Source organism: Primulina eburnea, chromosome 18, assembly GCF_022965805.1.
Source record: "Primulina eburnea isolate SZY01 chromosome 18, ASM2296580v1, whole genome shotgun sequence".
Lineage (NCBI taxonomy): Eukaryota > Viridiplantae > Streptophyta > Magnoliopsida > Lamiales > Gesneriaceae > Primulina > Primulina eburnea.
The window spans coordinates 4,961,163-4,976,272 of record NC_133118.1 but is presented as its reverse complement, the minus strand read 5'-3'; the positions used below and the strand labels follow the sequence as shown (position 1 = coordinate 4,976,272).

The window sequence follows — 15,110 nt, the reverse complement described above, 5'->3', positions numbered from 1 at the left end:
CTCGTGAATAGCTCGAGTCCGACTCATTAATAGCTCTTTTATGATCTTTAACGAGTCTGGCTCAAGTTTGACTCGTTAAGCGGGCTCTTTTTCGAGCTCATTAAACAAAATGATTTTTGAGCTCGTTAAAAAATCTCGTTTTCGAGATGACCGAGCATTCTTAGTCAATAGGAAAACTAAGATATGATAATTTAAGAGTATAGTCTTCTCATTTTATGGGCTTTTAATCACTTTCTTTACACTCAAATTTTGAAGTGGGACAATGCAAGTTACTATTATACTCTCAAGACCCAACAAACTAGTTGAGCTCGAGCTCGGCTCGGTAAAAAAGCTCGTGAGCTACTCGAAGCTACGAGCTTACGAGCCGAATATCCTTAAACTCGAGCTTGGCTCGATAAAATTGTAAAATTGAGCTCTACTCGATAATGTTAACAAATGTTTCGAACGAGCTTTTTACCGAGCCGAGATTTGAGTAGCTCGCGAGCGCCTTGATTCGATTACATCCCTATATGAACTAATTCTGTTGTCTAGAAAGACGACATAACTTGATTTGAATTAAGGCTTGATCTTTTGATTTATACATTTTGATCCTTCATTCGGTTTATTTGTGTTTTCCTGACTTGTTTGTGTTCAATTAATTGACCACTAAATGAATCGTTATGTTTTTTTTTTTGAAATCTAGCAATCGAGAAAAGAGATTTTGAATATGAATATTGAAAAATATATCTTTAGCGTTTATAGAATTCAGGAAACCTATAACTCCATTAAAGCCATCACCAAAATTATTGTGCGACTTATAGTGTTTGATATTTGATTTTTAATACCGATACAATTGATATTGCTAATAAATTTCTATTTATCACTTGGAAAATGAAGTTGAAATGATTGAGAATTCTTAGCTGATAAACTAGAAGAATTTATGATATAAATATTGGTAAAAATTAACAATAGAGCATAATTGTCAAGTGATATCAAACATATAACACTGATCTCTAATTGATTTTCCTCTTATTATTCTTTCCGATTATTAATCATTTGTTTCTATTTTTCAAATCTTATGTTTGATTTTCTAGATAAATTTAAGATTATTTCAATTATAATACTTTAATATAAGATTAAATTATTGACGATATTCAAATTCAACTAAGTACTAAAACTCGACTCCGTACACTCGTAACCACAAATTAATTGAGTACTAAAACTCGAGTCCGTACACTTGCGGTGATTTCTACGCTACACTTGTACAGAAGACTCTCTCAAATATATTTGAATACGCTCAAATACACATGTAAAAAGTCATTTTTCATCTTCAAAATGAAAAATTAACATTACCCATATTTCAGAAACACTGGTTACTTTAAAATGGCAAGAACCAAAGACCTTTTTTGACGAACTAATAAGAAATAAAAGATAAACACTGTTTTATGATTGGTAGTGTAAGAGGACCACCAATATTAAAGACAAAATTTAGAAAAAGGAAGGAAAAAAGAAAAATAATGGGGGAATATTATAATCTAATGGATTAAAAACTAAACTATTTGTTTCAACCCAGTGCAGCATAGATTTCAGCCTTGTTGAGTTAACTTCTTCATTGTATCTTCATTGTTGTCTTTGGAACTTTCAAAGAAAAAATACTCTTTGACAGATCAACTGTGGTGTCTTGGTTACAGATATTGGATCGCGATGATGGTCGCTTCAAGATTTCGAGTAATGAGGTTGTAGAAGCAGCAGTGTCTATGTTTTTACTGCTAAACTTGGTCTGTGAGCTGCTAAGTTTAGCTGTAAAACTCCTGGTCGGTTGGATCTCTCGAGAAACCTGCAAGGCGAGAAAAAAATTGACATCATTGAAACTCAAATGACAATGATTTTGGTGCACAATTTATTAAGCAAAAGTAAATATTTTATTTACTAATGAAAAAGTTGAATTTCAAATTACATCAGATAGAAAATTGGAATTTTGCTTCTAAATTATCGACATTTTGTATTATTCTACCATTAGAGTATGTGTTTTTACATCACGGTACAATTTTTCATCATAAAATTTCATGCTTCTTTATTTGTAGTAAATTGTGTTTTGAAAACAAGAGTTCATAACAGAATTTTTATTCATTGTACTAGTGAAAAGAGATTTTTTAAAATGAAGCTCAACTAAATTCCATCGAATATGAATTATTTAGACTGCTTTCAATCATTAATACTTCGAAGTGAAAATTAAATAATGTTCCCTAAACTGAATAAATTTAGTCGTTATATTCTAATATTGTCGAAATGGAGTAAGATAAGGAAGAAATCTCAATTGACCAAATGTAGCCTTCTAGTTAACTGCATGTATAATTGGCTGCGATTCTGGTATAACTCACGAGAATGAATATACTTACTGAATCTGAAGTATCTTCAGACACAGTGATAGAACTCCAGCTACTGCTGCTGTCATCCCTACCAAATATGAAAGATCGAACTGTTCCACACCCCTGCTTATTGGATGATTGAATTGGATGGTTTGATACTCGTCCTAGAAAAGATGACTGGATGAAAAAGTTGTGATCAGTAATCTTATATATTTGCAAGTTATTTAAAAAAAACATGAGCAAGAAAGTTTGACAAAATACTACCACTTAAGGCTCAAGTGTTTTGTTGTTATATAATGACCTTATTTTATTGTTGGGTTATAGCATCCGTTTATACGGATTGGCATAAATTAAGGTTACCTTGGAGGAGGAGTTGCTGTTTCCTCCTTTCAGTACGGTATCAAAATACGCTGCAAGTAATGAATTACTAATAAGGGACACGGTAAAATTTAAGAATATCAATGATATTTGACATTCAAAGTCCACGTTTTACATGATGGTTTGGGTTTTTTCTTATTCCCAGTCGCTATATCAAGTTTCTTTATGATACCAAAAACTTCACAGGAATCTTCATCATCAACTGGTGACTCCGATGTGCCCTTCGCTTCCTGTTGATGTTTAAAAAAGCTCAGCAACTTTTAATCGAACAAACTTATATAGCTGAAAACAATGTAAATAAAATAATATTGAATGTAATGAGCACATTTTATCATTCGAAGTGTGGAGAGGGAAACTCTTGAAATCTGTTAACCACTTTTAACATCATATAAAAACATGCTCCTCACATTTTTAATGAGGCACTCTTTTGCAATTCGTCCGTGTGTATCCTCATCATCTGACAAATAAACATCTTCTTTATCAGAAAACATCTGTAAAATTATTTGCTTCGCCATTCTTGTAGTTACTCGAGCAGAATTCCTTGGGACCATTTGTTCTCGTGCTTCATCATCCTCATCATCATCAAATCCTTCATCATCCTCATCACTTTCAGGTTCTTGTCTGGCAAAATTGTGTCTCTGATTCCCTGACCACATTTCAATCGCTGCAGAAGATTATCAGTTCCCGTTGCATCTTGTTGTTCAAGCCACTGCTGATGCAGTGTATTGCGTGTTTCCTTATCAATTGGCCTCTCTTCATATTCAGTTGCTATCATATCTTCAAGATCCTCATCATTTTCAACATCTTCACCTTCTTCATTTTCATGTAAGAGATCTGGGTCATGATCACTGTCATCTTCTTCCTCAGCTTCATCATCAACAAAGTTTTTAACATAATCCCCTACTGCAGAGGAGCCACCAGGAAATATATGAATGGGATCAACATTTTCTTTGTCATTGTCTTCATCTTCTGAAGAACTGGAAATACTAATCACTGTTAATATTTGGGTGCTAATATCCAGTTTTAGAAACTTTATTATAGTAGCACAATTAAGAGGCAACACAGCAAGAACATGCCATGTCAAAAATTCATGCATCAAGACTGCTACTCCACAAAGTACAATAAAACTTAGAACCACCAGACAAGTAATTTATCAAATCCCATTTGTCTCAAACCAGTAAAGAAGGGCACCCTGAAACCCAATTACCTATCATCCGTAGGAACAGAATCAAATTTCAAGTTGATATCAAGTGCAGATGGAACAAATTTCTCGTCCAGAGGACCACTCTGCTTTTCCGAGTCTGGTTCAACCACATTATCATTTGATTGTGAGTCATCAAAAAGTTCCTGCAAGTTGAAACCAAAATGCATTTCAACACTTTTGTAAAAACAGTCTCAACAGAAGCCTCAGTTTTTTCAAACAGAAACACTCTGATGTTAACCTCAGTATCTTGTAACGGAGCTCGAAATGGGAGTATAGGATCTTGATTTAACGCCTGCAGCAAAATTGTAGCAACAATTTCTTTAGATCACATGATTTCACCACATGAAAGGCACAACACTGTCAAGAATCATCATCATACAATGACTTCCCATTTTCATTCTCGTACATTTACAGGACTAAAAGTGGAGTACTTTCTATCCGAAGCCACATGCATGAGCGAACTAGCTTCACAAAAAAAAATTAAAATATATATTTTTCGAGTAATATATAATGCAACACACTGATATATCTGCACAACCTTGTTAACATCCTCATGGTTTATCGGTCTCACATCCTCACATCCATCCAACTTGGGAGGAATTAAACTTCTCTGCACATCCACGCCAGATGTTACCATGTCCTTTTCAAATTTTTTTATTTCATTTATATTAGGAACTTCAAAATCTACTTTCTCTCTCAAACTGTTGTCATCTTCAGAGCGAGTCTGGTCATTCGCAATGCTGAATCTGCCACACAAGAAATGATGTCAAAAAATCATAATGGCCGTCACAGATTGTAATCTAAAGATTCTTGCACAAACATAACAGGAGAACATGACAAAATAAACCTACTTTTTTGATAATTCAAGCTTTCGCTTCCGAATTTTTTCCAGGATTGATGATATGGGCTTCCTTGTGACTGGAGTCGGTTTAAATGCCGCACCACTAGATTCTAACCGGACATCAACCAGAAACGAAAATCAATTTTTTTTAAAATACAAATTAATTAAAGAAGGATGGGAAAGTAATATCGCCAGCATAGCTCTCCAACACACTAAAAAAGAAGTCAAACCTCGTAATAGTCTCTGAGATTCAGCGTGAAGTTCCTTTAGGTAAGCCTTTCTTTCCTGTGAAATCAAAGTAACAAAAAGAGTTTCCAACTTAAATTCTACGCAAACTAGCATAACCAAAGAGTGGCAAGCACAAAATGCTGTTACCTTCTCTTCTCTCCTATTGTTTACAGGCTTGTCAGTATCATGGCTCTTTCTTCTTTTATTTTTCTTCTCGCTCCCTTTTTTCTCGGGAAAAATCTCTTCAGAAGATTGTTCCTTCTCCGGCTCAATATAAATGCTTCGTTCTCCAACATCCCCTACATGTTCCGCATCAAATTCCAGAACCCGTTTAGTTTTCTTCTTGACCCCTGCATTCGATCCAACATCCAAATTATCCTTGGTCGCATTCTCATTCTCGTCGATATTTCCTTGAGGGACAGATTCTTGATGTAGTAATAGACCGTCAGCAGAATTCGAATCGTTGGAATCAAGGTCCAACTTCGAGAAATCAGCTGAAGAAAGTAGAAGGGGGTCACCCGTTGGTTCGAGTGAGGAATTCGCCGGTGATTTGTGATTGGATTTCTTTAAGCGCTTAAGCCTCCGGCTTTGAATTTGCAGAGATGGTTCCTCTTGGGGTAGGATTGACTGGAAATCTTCATCGCTGTCCATATCAGTGATGATCGGGAGACAGGAGAAGTAGGGTTTTGATTGATCGATTGGCAAATTTGGGTGGATATCTTTTGAAATGGGGGGAGATTTAGGGTTCTGAATTTTGAGCGCCAAAATTTTCAAATTTCGAGAAGGGCGGATTACTTGGAACCGCGAAAGAGAAAGAGATCGATTTTGAATTGTTGTTCGACTCGGTGGAACTAGTGAAAATTTAACAAATTGTCCGAAGTTCGATTCTACCAACAAATATTTTAATGTACGATTTGCATGTTATTGTATTAATCCGAAAGTTTATCTAGTATGTATCGGAAAGTAACGACTGATAACAAGATGTCGATTCCGGCGAGTTTGGGTTTCCTTGATACAAAAGTATTATAAAAAAAATCGACCTGAACCTGGCCATCCTGATCGACCCAAACTAAACTAACCCGATTTGATTTTTGCACTTTATTATTTAACAAAAAATAAATATAATCAAAACACATAATAATATTTAATGTAAACACATAATAACAAAATCTCTCATATTTATAATTTAGATTACTTGTAAAAAATTTAAAGTATATTTATTACACAAATAAACAATTGTTTTACAAAATAACATGACATAATACAAATGTATGATATCAATATATAATAAAAATATTTTTTCAAATATAAAATATATAAAAATGTAGTTAATCTTTCTTGATTCTATATAAAAAATAATAATCAAAAACTTTTCGGGTCATCCTAGCTTAACTTGAACTCGACTAGACCCACTATTTTTTGGGTTTGATTTCGCGTCCAACCATATCTGATTCGAAGCCGAAAACTCTCAACCATATCTTGATATTTTTCGAGTTGGGTTATTTTTACACCCTAGCGGCAGATTTTATCGTCATAAAAAAACAAAAATGTAAAATTGATTTATATAATTTAATTCGTATTTTTATCTTTCGTCTAAACTGAATTGAAAAAAATGTATCATTATTATTATTATCATTATCATTATCATTATTATTAGAAAGAAATAATATAAAATTATAAATAAATAAAGATTATTTAAAATAACTTTAAATATAATTATAAATCTTCCAACTCAACGAAACCCAAATCTGAAAAAAATGTTATTTTTTATGTCAAAAAATTATTGTTTTTCACTACAAATATAGATCATGTCTATCTGTCTCAAGGATATAGATCAGTGATGTTATCTTACAAGATACACGCTCCAAATTTAACTAATTTAAAGTCATTGATGCGATCTGGGTGAAATGGAAGAGCCGGGTCAGGTGCTCCACCGGATCAAATCAATAATGTTGTTCAGGAAAATGAGTAAAGTAGATGAATCTGTGAGCTATAGCTTTCAGTGTAACCTGCTCTCGTGACTCCTCGAGTGATTTAAGAGATCTGTAGACAAGGAGATAACCACGTGAATGGGCGCCGGAGGGGTGTCCGGCGTGGCCACTCCGATGCTTAAGTCAGCGATGATTCAAGCCAAGAACCAATGTAGCCAAGTGATGATTGTGATATTGGTGTGAATGAATGAATGTAAATGTAAAGAGAAAAACCTGGTATTTATAGTAGGAGAAGTAATGATGACCTCGTTCTCCGTGCTACCTACTGATTATAGTATGACGGCTGAATACACTCTGTATTCTGACATGTCAAATCTCACACTAGTATACTCGAGTGCGGTGCTCATATCGAGGTGGTCCGGGTAGAAAGTTCCCGGGAACTTGTACGAGAGCCGGGGGAAATGGTGCCACGGACGTTCACTGGTCCGGCTTCTATTGAACCCTTCTTGCCGAATTGTCCTGATTCTGGCCATCCATCCAGTATCCTGGGTCGTCCATACCCCGGGCACAAGAATCGTCCATGACTCGGGCACAACCCGGGCTATCCCGAGGGTATCATCACTCCCTCCTTAAATAGTCGGGCTAGATTCATACTCGTTGTCCCGATTAGTCTTGTGTGCCCGATCATGGAAAATATTTAGTTTGTCTGTAAAAGCATCGAGGGCAGTCATGTATCCCAGAGATGGGATGAGGTGCCGGCGCCTTGGGCCGAGGAGCATGTCTCGATACATGGGAATGGTCGAGGTGCGGAGCCCTGAGCTTTGTAGATGACTGGGGTACGGGTCCCTGGACTTAATAAATAACCAGGGTGCGGAGCCTTGGCTTTCATGAATGGTCGAGGTACGGAACCCCGAGCCAGGGTACGGGTCCCTGGACTTTGTATAATATGATGGGGCCTTGTACCTCCCGGGCTTCGTACCTCCCGGGCTTCATATATGGTGATGAGGCCTCATATCTCTCGGATTTAGAAGAAAGTGTCGGGGCCTCATACCTCCCGGGCTTCCAATATAATGTGTCGGGGCCTCATATCTCCCGGGCTTCAAATATAATGTGCCGAGGTTTCGTACCTCCCGGGCTTCATATATTGTGCCGAGGCCTCATATCTCTCGAACTTAGAAGAAAGTTCCGAGGCCTCATACCTCCCGCGCTTCAAATATAATGTGTCGGGACCTCATACCTCCCGGGCTTTAAATATAATTTGCCGGGGCCTCATACCTCCTGGGCTTCATATGTGGTGCCGAGGCCTCATAGCTCTCGGACTTTAGATAATATGTCAGGGCCTCGTATCTCCCGGGTTTCAAATATAATGTGCCGGGGCTTCGTACCTCCCGGGCTTCATATATGGTGCCGATGCCTCATATCTCTCGGACTTAGAAGAAAGTGTCGGGGCCTCGTACCTCCCGGGCTTCAAATATAATGTGTCGGGGCTTCGTACCTCCCGGGCTTCATATATGGTGCCGAGGCCTCATATCTCTCGGACTTAGAAGAAAGTGTCGGGGCCTCGTACCTCCCGGCCTTCAAATATAATGTGTCGGGGCCTCATACCTCCCGAGCTTCAAATATAATGTGTCGAGGCCTCATACCTCCCGGGCTTCATATAATTTTGCTTTTACTGATATATTTGTTTTATTAAAAACCAAATCACTAACCTGGAAATACTGAATCCGAATTCATTTTCGGTAGAGTGAAACTTCTATGGTTGAGCTAACTTAGGTGACTAATATAGCTGTATAATACTGAGTGAATAGCAAATGCTCTTCCAAGCCAATCCGGGATAGCTGCTGAGCTCCGAGCCCATATAAAATCCAAATATAAGATTTGAGTGCCGAGCTAGTCGGACTTGTATGTTTGCCAAGCAGAGTTGGGCTTATTTTTGAATGGAAACCATATCTACGTCTTGAGCTCAATTTCCCACATACGGCGCCAATGATGCGATCCGGGTGAAATGGAAGAGCCGGGTCAGGTGCTCCACCGGATCAAATCGATAATGTTGTTCAGGAAAATGAGCAAAGTAGATGAATCTGTGAGCTATAGCTTCCAATGTAACATGCTCTCGTGACTCCTCGAGTGATTTAAGAGATCTGCAGACAAGGAGATAACCACGTGAATGGGCGCCGGAGGGGTGTCCGGCGTGGCCACTCCGATGCTTAAGTCAGTGATGATTCAAGCCAAGAATCAATGTAACCAAGTGATGATTGTGATATTGGTGTGAATGAATGAATGTAAATGTAAAGAGAGAACCTGGTATTTATAGTATGAGAAGTAATGATGACCGCGTTCTCCGTGCTAGCTGCTAATTATAGTAGGACGGCTGAATAAACCCTATATTCTGACATGTCAAATCTCACACTAGTCACATCCAGCCCACCTGATTTTGTCAACCCATTGGCCTGGTGTCAGAGATGGGACAGTCGTCAACATCCTATTCTGCTAGTATACTCGAGTGCGGTGCTCATATAGAGGTGGTCCGGGTAGAAAGTTCACGGGAACTTGTACGAGAGCCCAGGGAAAAGGTGTCCCGAACGTTCACTGGCCCGGCTTCTGATGATTCCATCTTGCCGACTTGTCTTGATTCTGGCCATCCATCCTGTATCCTGGGTCGTCCATGCCCCAGGCACAAGAATCTTCCATGACTCGGGCACAACCCTGGCTATCCCGAGGGTATCATCAATCATGTTCAGATTGAATTGATTTGAGATGACGATTTTCAAAGTTCTTCGGCTTGTTGGGATATACAAAATTTAAATATATTTCAAATTTATCTCGTATAAAATTATAAAATTTCAGTAGTAGTCATGCAATTACATCCCTGAAATCATTTTCTAATCAAATATCGGTTAGAGTAGATGTCCTGTAAACCAACGATTGGCTATGAAATTAATCAACTCAGTTGTAATTAACAGTCTTATTTTAATATAATTTACGTTTTATGGTCTCGTTTTACTTTATCTGTATGCTCATGCAATCAACATAGATAAAGTAATTAATTATATTTTAATACAAATGGATCGTAATTCGATCTTGAAACGCATTTATAAATACTGTATATTCTAAGTTCGTTCTTAGTCGATTCAACCGCCTAAAAATAAGGATAAAGACTACTTGAGCTTGAGACTAGCATCTGTGATATTATATACCTAGTTTAATGGTAAGAGCATAGAGATGTCCAATCATGCATATGAGTAATCATATGATGATCATACCGAAAAACTCTCCTTCGGACTTTCTAGGTGGTTATCATTCATCGATAGGAAAAGTCTGTGGTTGAGATTGTACATCTTTAGTCCTTACGACCTGGGACAGGACTAAGGCTCTACATACTAGGATGGTATTTTGAATCATTTATTGACTCCGCGAGGGTCACAAGATAGAAAGGTTTGGTGCAATTACGACATGTGTAGGAGTTAATGCATTGTAGTCGAGGATTCACCGCCCACCTACGGATGTGGATATCCTATGTGATCTAACGAAATAATAGTGCATGAAATCTCTTGCCAGAGTATAAGATGTAAATTAGGGACAATGTTTCTCTAGTTGTACATGCGATGACACTATGAATATTTCATGAAGGTATCACATAGCTATCGAAAATAATATACAACCCTCGATGAATCAATGGTTGCAGATTCGATCGGTATATATATGAGATGAATGAACTATACTATACATTAATCATAACTAATTGGTTCTTGCAGGCACTATCAGTGATATCTAGTGAACTTGAGGTGATGCTATTATACGCTCTTGCCACGATTCGATGGGTTTAATCAGAAAATGATTTCTGACATTCTCGTGATCAAATGTTGTTGCATGGAATGAGGCAAATTAGGGTAAGCCGAATAAAGGAAAATGTCCTGAATCACAAAAAGTTTTGAACTCACAGCTAGTTGTATTTCTCAATCATTGAAGGTCACACAAACACTAGATCATTTGTTCCCGCTTAGACAATAAATTCAAGGAGATGAATTTATGATAATTAAAATTTGGAGAAATAATTCAAGGAGTTGAATTTATAAATTTTGATAATTTAAAATATTAAACTCAAAAGTTGAGTTTATAAAAAATTAAATTAAATGTAGTGAGAAGTATGTATAATGGACTTGTAGGAGTACAAGTCCAACATGCTAAATAATTAAAGTTCTTAATGGACTTTAACATAATTAATTAAACTAGTTGGACTAGTCTAATTAATTAATTAAGTCTATTAAATTTAATTAAGGAACTCTTGACCCATAATTAGGTAATTAGGTTAAGGATACACAATTAAGTAAAGAGGCAAAAACCCTAGCCTCCACTACTCATCAATTTCGAAAATCCTCTCCAAAAGCTCTCAAAAATTCGGCCACCTCAAGAAAAAAATAGGGTTTGAGTCGCTCTTCATTTTTTTTCTATAATAATAGATTTTACTATCGTTGTTTTGCTAAAAACTACGTAATGCTTGTACAAAATCTCACCTCAAATTCATCCCCTTCAAATTTTAATCTAAAAGTAATATTCCCGAATTTTGCATTTCACTAGTGAAAATGTGTGTACCAAACACACTAATACGAGTAAATGCTCAACTTCCTCAGCTGTCATTGAGTTTTGATGGAAAGATGAAGTTATAAATTTCAAATTTATGAATTTTAAATCTATTTGATTGGTTGAATGAATTTATGTTGGGTTTAATCCAAATCTACCCATTGCTAATCCATATAGACGAAATGTTAATTATGATGGATTTTGAAATATACCCAAAACCTTGTGTCATTTCAAATTCATTTTTAAATTCCTTCTCAAATAAAATCCTCTCGTCCAAACAGAAACGATAACAACTTCAAGAAGCCATGAGTAAACATAGATGATAGATTGCATCAAAATGAAATTTTAATTTCAAGCATTTCTCCAAGTATGATTGTAGCTTGTGAAGCCTAATAGATTATAATAATAACTAATATAATTTTTAAAAAAAGTATAACCTAAATATGCCACAATTAGGTGCGGCCATGCAAATGAACTAGACGGCATGCTGTTACTAGGCTAGCGACCGTATATGCACCATATTGTTCCCGCCGCCGCCATCTCCATCTTCACCACCTCCACCACTAGTGTGGCCACCTCTATTACTTGAGTCGTCACTACTGCCCTTGCTTCTACTCCTGCCTCTGCTAGAACCCCCGCTTGCTCCACACTTTGCTACACAGCCTCCACTGCAGCCAACCCTGATTCTTCTGCCACCTCTTCCGCCGCCTCTAGGAAGAGCAACTGCAGATGTGAGGATGAGACAAATGATTGTTAGCACAAATATAAACTTTATGGCTTTAAGCATATTCTTGATTTCAGAACACCCACTTTCAAGATCGATATGTTGGAACATAACTCATTTGAAATTTCACAAATTTTTGTCTGCAAAATGATTATTTTGGGCCAAGTCAACATTTAATAAAATTAAAGCAGAAGCCCACACAAATGAAATGAACCTGAGTAGGAGAGATGTCCACAAAATAATTTGTGAATTGAGTTTTATTGACTTTTGATTAAAAAATTATTTAAATAATATTTAACGGTTTTATAAAATTATGTTATTTACTTTATCTGTGTAAGACATTGAATACATTATTATACTACGAGGATAAAGACTGTTCGAGATTGAGATCATCATGTGTACCATAATTCATTGGTAGTGACACGGAAATGTCAAAACATTTAGATTGAATGATCATATGATGAATCACTGAACGACCTTCCCTCAAACTTTCCAAATGGTTCACTTATCCAGTGGAGAAGTCCACGGTTATGGTTGTATATCATTAGTCCTTTGACTCGTGACAACATGGAGACTCTATATACTAGCAATGTACTTTGATTGGTTTATCGACTCCACGAGAGTCATTAAGTGGCGAGGTTAGATGTAGTTTCGACATACATAGGAGCCGATGCATAAGGACATGGGAATGTGAAAACATATAGATTGAATGATCATAAGATGAATCATTGAACAACCCTCCCTCAAACTTTCCAAGTGGTTATCACTTATCCAATGGAGAAATATGCGGTTATGGTTGTATATCTGATACTCACGGGAATTTTAGGGTCCGATTCCAGCAAGTGTCACTAGTACAGACGCAGGTTTTAAGATTGTCTCGAGCCTAAATATAAGGACCGTGTATCGTATTATCGTAAATCCTGTGTTGATTATCGATAATTTATGAAATTGTCATGTGATTATGTATTTGATGTATATCGTGACAATGAATTGAGAAATGAGTATTGAATAAGAATTGACGTTGTAAGAGTTCGAGTGGAGAGGCCGGACGCCAAATTAGTACAAACATAAATATTTGTACAGAACATGTGGCGCCCGGGCGGTAGAAAATGACCGCCCGAGCGCCAAGGTATGTAAAGTTGGTGTTCGGGCAGAACACTTCACGCCCGAGCGGTAGTTTTGACCGCCCGAGCGCGATATAAGTGGCATTTGGACAGAACATGCCGCGCCCGCGCGGTAATTTGTGACCGCCCGAGCGCGGTACATATTTGAGTCGGGGGCAGAACTTCTCGCGCTCGGGCGCGAGAATTCTACCGCCCGAGCGCGAGAGGCGGTGGGATAAGGATAAATTCTTCTTTTCTTTCCCTCCGTCAGTTAATTACAGAGAATTCGAGAGACACGAAGGAATTTGAAATTCTTTCTTCCAAATCGACTTCGAAACGCTGTCTAAACGCGAAACAAATTATATATTTTTGATCGTCGCGTTGAGGGATTCTGACTGAGGTAATTTTCTTCTAGTTCCAGCAGCTTGAAATATCAAAGTGCTGGAATAGCATGTATTTGAAGAAGAATTTCTGATATGTAGTAGAATAACCGACAATAAACTCGTATTCGAAGTCGGAATTGAATTATGATATGATTATGATTTGATATGAATTTTTGAAATTTCAAATAATATTTGAAACTCATATTAATGATTTTGGATTATGTTATTGATAGGAGTGAGTATGTTATTGATGAAGATAAAGTATTATACCGATATCTTCAGGCTACATCAATTGGAAACTAAGAATTGAGGTATGTTGCGACCGGGTAACATACGACATATATCTGTAATATATGATATATTTCGGTTTGATTGGATTGATTGGAATGAGATTATGTGTCTATATGCCCTATGTGTTGATTTATGTGGCATACATGACATTGAGATTTGAATATCGATGTATGAAATGAACGTTTTGTTAACACACATCATTTTATGCATACATCGATACATGACATGCACGTTGAGCTATGATCCTTGGATACCCTGATATGATTTGATTGGATTATGGGGTTTGTGAACACAATTGCTATGCTGGTATTATATGACCCGTAAAGCATAGACATTTGTGGCCCCGATGATTGGATATGAGATTTGGGATTTGATGGCGCTTTGTCGACGCTATCATATGAGTATCCCTTATTGAGGCCGGTGTGCCAGCTCGAGCATTGATTTGATAGCGATTCGATTGATTCTGACATGTGCTCAGTGGATGGGCATTTGACCTGATACCTCCACGACATACATGCATTGCATACCATATATCATTGTTTATATATCTGTGATATATATGATTGGTTGTTCTATACGGAGATTTGCTCACCCCAAGGGGGGCTGTTGTTGTCTTTGTGTGTGGACAATGGCAGGTACTCCAGGATATCAGGAGACCGGAAAGGGTACTTCCGGAGGAAGCCACAGCTTGGGCTGAGGTTTTATGTTTATGTCTTGTTCCCAGTATATATGTATATGTATCTATATACCGGGGCATGTCCCGAGGATATGAGTTGTTTGTATGTGATTGGTTTTGATTTTATGTGGGCGTGTTGTGTTTTATGATTTGAAATTAGATACTATTTTTAGTATTCAAATGAAATGATTCGGGCTCACTGTAAAGAAATTTTAAACTCGTTTTCCGCTGTGATTAGTTAACCCTAATCAGATTGCATTGTAATAATGATTAGGAGCTAAGGGCCCCATACTAGATGGTATCAGAGCATATCTGGGAATGCTCTATTGAGTTTTGTGTACACTTTAATAGGCACAAATGAATTGTGCGTATGTGTTTGATTTATTTGTATTACTTGCTCTTATGTGATTTGATTTGAGTAA

At 37.1% G+C, this 15,110-nt stretch overlaps 1 protein-coding gene across 1 annotated transcript; it reads right to left on the bottom strand.

Annotated features, from left to right (window-relative positions):
• Positions 1-1,318: 1,318 nt before the first annotated feature.
• LOC140820196 (uncharacterized) lies at positions 1,319-5,771 on the bottom strand. Its single transcript, XM_073180525.1, is given in 12 exon segments — positions 1,319-1,816; positions 2,379-2,525; positions 2,709-2,758; positions 2,842-2,956; positions 3,134-3,348; positions 3,351-3,703; positions 3,934-4,073; positions 4,169-4,222; positions 4,469-4,676; positions 4,782-4,881; positions 5,002-5,056; positions 5,147-5,771. Coding segments are annotated over 12 exon segments (2,169 nt in total). The 5' UTR covers positions 5,651-5,771; the 3' UTR covers positions 1,319-1,588.
• Positions 5,772-15,110: the final 9,339 nt, after the last annotated feature.